This window comes from Octopus bimaculoides, chromosome 5 (genome assembly GCF_001194135.2).
Source record: "Octopus bimaculoides isolate UCB-OBI-ISO-001 chromosome 5, ASM119413v2, whole genome shotgun sequence".
NCBI lineage: Eukaryota > Metazoa > Mollusca > Cephalopoda > Octopoda > Octopodidae > Octopus > Octopus bimaculoides.
The window spans coordinates 118458970-118465094 of NC_068985.1; the positions used below are offsets into that span (position 1 = coordinate 118458970).

Here is a 6125-nt window from a genome sequence, read left to right on the forward strand (position 1 = left end):
GGTTTTACTCAAAGAAATTGACCCCAGTACTTATTTTTTGTAAGCCTAGTACTCATTCTGTCAGTCTCTTTTAGCGAACCGCTGAGTTACGGGGACATAAACACATCAGCATCAGTTGTCAAGAAATGCAAGAAATGGCAGGGGGACAAACACAGACACACTCACACATAAATCCCTTTGTTATGTATGTATATATATATATATATAGCATGGGCTTCTTTCAGTTTCCATCTACCAAATCCACTCACAAGGCTTTGGTTGGCCCAAAGCTATATTAGAAGACACTTGCCCAAGGTACCATGTAGTGCGACTGAACCCGGAACCATGTGGTTGGAAAGCAAGCTTCTTACCACACAGCCATGCCTGCATCTATGGGGAACCTTGCATTCTCAGCCTTGTTCAGAGGAATAGAGATAGTTGTAGTGATGCTAGATGAAGTAAGAGTATGTTGTTGAGTGAACCATTGCTAATCAGTCTAATGGCTTTCTGTTGCATGCAATCTAGAATGTGTGCATCTGTGTCTGTGCATGCGTGCATGCATGCTTGTTTAATTTCACCAACTCATTAAAGGGACCAATCCAGTTGTGGGGCAGACTTAACCCATCATCTTGTTTAACACCACTACCAGGTTTATTCAGTGTTTTTATTGAGAACATTTTCTCATCACCACACCAACCTGAAAAGAAAAATCCTAGAAGCTGACATTTCTTCTTTAATATCAAATGTTTTTTTTTTTTTTAATTAAAATAAAATGTCAGAAGAAAAAACATTCATTTCCGGTAGGATTTGAAACTAAAAAATGTTGAAGGAGCTAATCAAATACCAACATTCTACTAGTTCAAACAATTTGTCTAGCAATGTCATTGTGTTGCTGTTTAACCTCAGTTCAGCTCTGATCAAGTAGACCTATGGTCAAAAGACATGTCTATCCTTTCCTTTTTCCTTTTTTTTTTTTTTTCGGATTCCTCTCTTTCCTGAGATGGTACACTATGATAAGACCAAGATTTGGCTGTTATTTCTAGTAGGTCCTTTGTGGCTCATATGCCACAGTGTCATGCTGTTCTCTCAAAGAGACAAGATACCAGGTGGTAACTGAGAAAGAAAATAGACACAAGATAACACAATGATGATAAATGATTTTATTAGATGCAATCAATCAATCGATTAATTAATAAATAATTAAATAAATAGAATGAAAATTTCATTGGTTATATATTCGAGTCACACAATCAGTTATTGGTGGATTGATAACAATTCATAATAACTGATTGTAATAACTAACTCCATTAATAGAAATCAGTAATTAATGAAATGATCGTGTACAAAATAAATCCTTACAGTGACTTATAAATTACGCTCTGACGGTTTCTTGAATGTCATTCCAATATAATCAAAGATATCTTCTTCAGAAGTCACAGGCAGAGATTCACCTGGAATTCCTGTACTCCCCATTGGCCGAATGCAGTATTCATTAAGTGTAAACCCATTTTCCAAAGCACGACCTCGCATGTCTTTATTAAACATATCACTGCCAGTGAAATAAAGTAGCGCACAATAATACTGGTCATGAGGGATCAAACGGAGATCAAATCTTCGGAAATGTCGCTTGATTTCTTTGTCGTCCTCTGGAAGCCGACATACCCCCATAAACTTCGAGTCCCCCATAGAGATAGTGTCAGTTACCAAACCTTTATCAGTGAGATGTTTTACCACTGCCTTCAGCAACTCAGGTTTCTTCTTATCTGTAGCAACGTAATCCGGATGTGTTAACAAAACATCAATATCTCCAGAAGAAGCAGCCCCTCTTCGGTAACTTCCACAAACTTTAGCTGTGTATCTGGAGTCGACTTTTTGGATTCCTGCCAATATTTTGTCTCGTAAACTGGTTAGTTCTTCACGAGGAATTCTCAGTTCAAAGTCTTCAAAATATTTCACACCAATTTTCTGATGATGGTTTAGCTTATCAGTGATCTTCCTGAGGTCTTCGATATCTTTTATGCCATCTTTGGCAAAGTTTGCTGCCGCTGCTGGACCTATTCCAGATACTTTGGTCAACTCATTGATTGCCATATTGGTGTCATCAGCTCTGATTTTATTCAGCTTCTCAAGTTGCCCTGTACGAATGAATTCATCAATTTTTTTAGCAATTTTATCTCCAATACCATTCAGTCTCTTCGCTTCTTCTCCATTCTTAATCCTCGTAGGATGTTTAGCAAGAAGACCAGCAGCTTTTCGATAAACATTGTACTTGTGCATGGCACGTGTAACATTCTTCTCATAATTGGCAAGCTCCATCAGAAAGTCACAGAAATCTGAATTCAGGTTCTCGGTATTAGGATTTTTACGTTTGCTCATTCTGACTCAATATCTGAAAAAAAAAAAAAAATAATAATAATAATAATAATAATAATATCAAATAATATTAATAATAATAATTGTTAGATTTTACTCATATTTTTCAAATAAAGGTTACAAATGCATTAAGTTGTTCAACTGACTCAGTGCTTTTCAAACTTTTTAAACTACTATCCCTTTTCCTTTTATAACAATTTTTGAATGCCCTTTTCTACCACAACAATACAGCAACATTAAATAAACCTCATGTATGCATGCTTATATATTCACATGCAAGTTAGGGCATTATCTAACTCTATATGTGCAGTGGTCATCTTCATTGCATGTATGGAAACGTTAACCTATTTTAACAATGTCTTTCAGACAATACTTTTGTTCATTGTTTCAGGCTTGGCTGTGCGGTAAGAAGCTTGCTTCCCAGCCACATGGTTCCAGGTTCAGTCCTACTGCATGGCACCTTGGGCAAGTGTCTTCTAGTACAGCCTTGTGCTGACCAATGCCTCGTGAGTAGATTTGGTAAACAGAAACTGAAAGAAGCTCATCATATATACCTCTGTGTGTGTGTGTGTGTGTATGTGTCTTTGAGTCTTTGAGTCTTTGTGCCCCCACCATTGCTTGACAGCCAATGTTGGTATGTTTATGTCCCCATAACTTAGCAGTTCAGCAAAATAGACTGATAGAATGGTACACAGACAGGATGCAGTTTTGCCAAAAGACACGAAGCCAAAGCCAAGAATCCGAATGGACAAGATGCCAAAAAGACATATGAAAATTAAAATATATGATAATCATTTTATTCTTACAATATGACCATTTGACAGACTAAAATGGTTATTAAACTATGAAGGTAGGAATGTTTTTTTTTTATTATTGTGTCCGTTCGGCTTTTTGTCCATTCAGCATTGTGTCTGTTCAGCTTCTTGGCTTTGGTTTCTTGTACTTCGGCAAAAGTGCATTTGGCCTCCTGTCTGCACATGAATAGAACAAGTATTAGGCTTACAAAGAATAGGTCCTGAAATTGATTTGTTTGACTAAAACCCTTTAAGGCAGTGCTCCAGCATGGCTGCAGTCAAATAACTGAAACAAGTAAAAGAATAAACACAATATATATAACTAATAGCCTCTAAGTTTTCAACAATATATAAAACTATGTTGAAGGCACATGACCTATTGGTTAGAGTGTTGAACTGAAGATCATTATATCATGGGTTCAATTCTTGGACAAGGTGATGTATTGTGTCCTAGAACAAGGCACTTCATTTCACACTGCTCCGGTATCCTCAACTGAAAATGAGTAGTCGTGGAATTTGGAGCTAACTCTGCAATGGACTGGTGTTCTGTTCAGTTGAGAACCTTGTATTCTCAGCCTATACATCTTGAGAAATCTAAATAAGCTCTGGCCTCATGAGCCTACAAACTTGAGATAGACAGTTACCTTCCATTCTTTCCATAAAAAACAATATTATCATCATCATTTCTGTCACTGTTGTTACCATCATCATCATTTTAATGTCTACTTTTCCATGCCTGCATGGATCAGATGAGAGCATATTGAAGCAGTATTTTCTATGGCCAGATGTCCTTCCTGTTGTCAATCCCCACCTGTTTCCAAGTGAGGTAATAATTTCCCAACTGTTAAGCAACAAACAACTTGAATATGTTCGTGTAGAGAACCAGAAATGAACGGCACAATAATGACCAGGTCTTTTGCTTACAAAGATCGCGGACAACACTTCCAGACATGTGAAGAAGCTTGAATATGCTTTTTTGGTAGAGTGATGGACTGCAAGTCAATGACACTGTGAATGAAGCCATTGTTTACTATCAGTGACTGAACATGCATGTAGACAGAACAAAAAACAAAGACCCTCTTTGGTCATGAATGACCATGAGATTGCACCTAGAAAGTTACCCTCCGGGACACAAGTCCAGGCAAGATTGTTAATGGAAGACCAGCAGTTGCCCATGCATACCAGCCTCCCCTCTCTATGCCACCGATATTATCCAAGGGAAAGGCAAAGACCGATACAGCTTGACACCAGTGACGTCACAACTCATTTCTGTAGCTGAGTGAACTGAAGCAACGTGAAATAAAGTGTCTTGCTCAAGAACACATCACACAGCCCAGTCTGGAAATCAAACTCACTACCTCATGATTGTGAGCCTGACGCTCTAACCATTGAGCCATATGGGAAATATAAACTCAATCACCTACACACACATATATAGTTTTCTTTTGGCTTCTATCAACCAAATCAACTTATGAGGCTTTAACCGTTTAGCATTCAGATTACTCTATCAAATATAATGCTTATTTATTCATATTGATTTGAATTAGTTATGCATGACCTTGTAGCTGTGAGATTTCAATAACATGGTTGTTTAGTTTTAGAATAATATTATAAGGTGTGAGAGGCTGGATTTGGCCAGTCTGAAGATAAAACAGGTTGAATATTTTGGCTGGATGTCGCAGGTTTAAATGCTAAAGGGTTAAGCCTTTGGATGACCCAGGGATAAATTAGAAGACATTTGCCCAAGTTGCCAAGTAGTGAGATTGATGTATCAAATGATATTCACAACAAAATAGCAAAGATACTATTAAAAATATATAAAAACAAAACTTTGCCAATCCTTAAAGAAACACATCATGGTTTTATATATATATATATATATATATACACACAATGGGCTTCTTTCAGTTTCCATCTACCAAATTTACTCGCAAGGTTTTGGTCGGCCCAAGGCTATAGTTGAAGACACTTGCCCAAGAAAAAACAATGGAACCATTGAAAGATTTGAACAACTGAAAAGTATAGGTGTTCAGTTGTGACAGTGTGAGCAGAAGATTCCTTCCCAACCACATGGTTCAGGGTTCAACCCCACTTTGTGGTGCACCTTGGGTAATTGTCTTCTACTACAGTCTTGGGCTGACTGAAGCCTGCTGAGTGGATTTGGTAGACAGAAACTGAAAGAAGCCTGCCGTGTGTGTGTGTGTGTGTGTGTGTGCATGTGTGGTTGTGTGTGTCTTTGTATCTGTTTTTGTCCCCCCCCCCCAGCAATGCTTGACAACTAGTGCTGGTGTGTTTATCTCTCCATAACATAGCAGTTCAACAAAGAGTCTGAGAGAATGAGCACCAGGCTTAACAAAAAAATAAGTACTGGGATTAATTCATTCAACTAAAAATTCGTCAAGGCAATGCCCCAGCATGGCCACAGTCTAATGACTGAAACATGTAAAAGACGAAAGATTTCTTTATTTTTTATATATTTTTTACTTGTTTTAGTCATTCTTGGGCATCAGCCTGGAATGGTTTTAGCCAAACAAATTGACCCCATATATATGCTAATTTTCTTTTTCTTTTACTTGTTAGTCATTAGACTGTGGCCATGCTGGGGCACCACCTTGAGAGATTTTCACCAAAGAAATCAACCCAGTACTTTTATTGTTTTCTATCAGTCCATATATATATATATATGGACTGACAGAAGAAGACCCATCAAACTGAGCAAAATTGCAGTCATGGCTGATACTGGCATCACACAAATGTCATCCATGCCGGTGGCACATAAGAACACCCATTACGCTCTTGGAGTGTTTGGTGTTAGGAAGGGCATCCAGTTGGAGAAAACCATGCCAAATTAGACTGGAGCCTAGCGCAGCCTTTCAGTGTGCCAGCCCAATCAAACCGTCCAACCCATGCCAGCATGGACAATGGATGTTAAATGATGAAGATGATAATATATATATGTGTATATATATATATATATAT

The 6125-nt window shown here is 37.8% G+C and overlaps 1 protein-coding gene across 2 annotated transcripts in view; it reads right to left on the reverse strand.

The window, feature by feature from the left end:
- Positions 1–1121: 1121 nt before the first annotated feature.
- The window catches only part of LOC106883258 (DNA polymerase beta), an 8032-nt gene continuing 3028 nt past the window's right edge, over positions 1122–6125 (reverse strand). Inside the window, exons 1-2 of one of the 2 annotated variants that reach the window (XM_052967958.1) lie at positions 3356–3434; positions 1122–2368 (exon numbers count right to left, since the gene is read on the reverse strand). In XM_052967958.1, the coding sequence (XP_052823918.1) occupies positions 1345–2355 (1011 nt within the window). In that variant the 5' untranslated portion in view covers positions 2356–2368; positions 3356–3434 and the 3' untranslated portion in view covers positions 1122–1344. Of the gene's footprint in view, positions 2369–3355; positions 3435–6125 lie in introns of those variants that run through there. The other variant, XM_014934194.2, reaches the window with a different exon arrangement.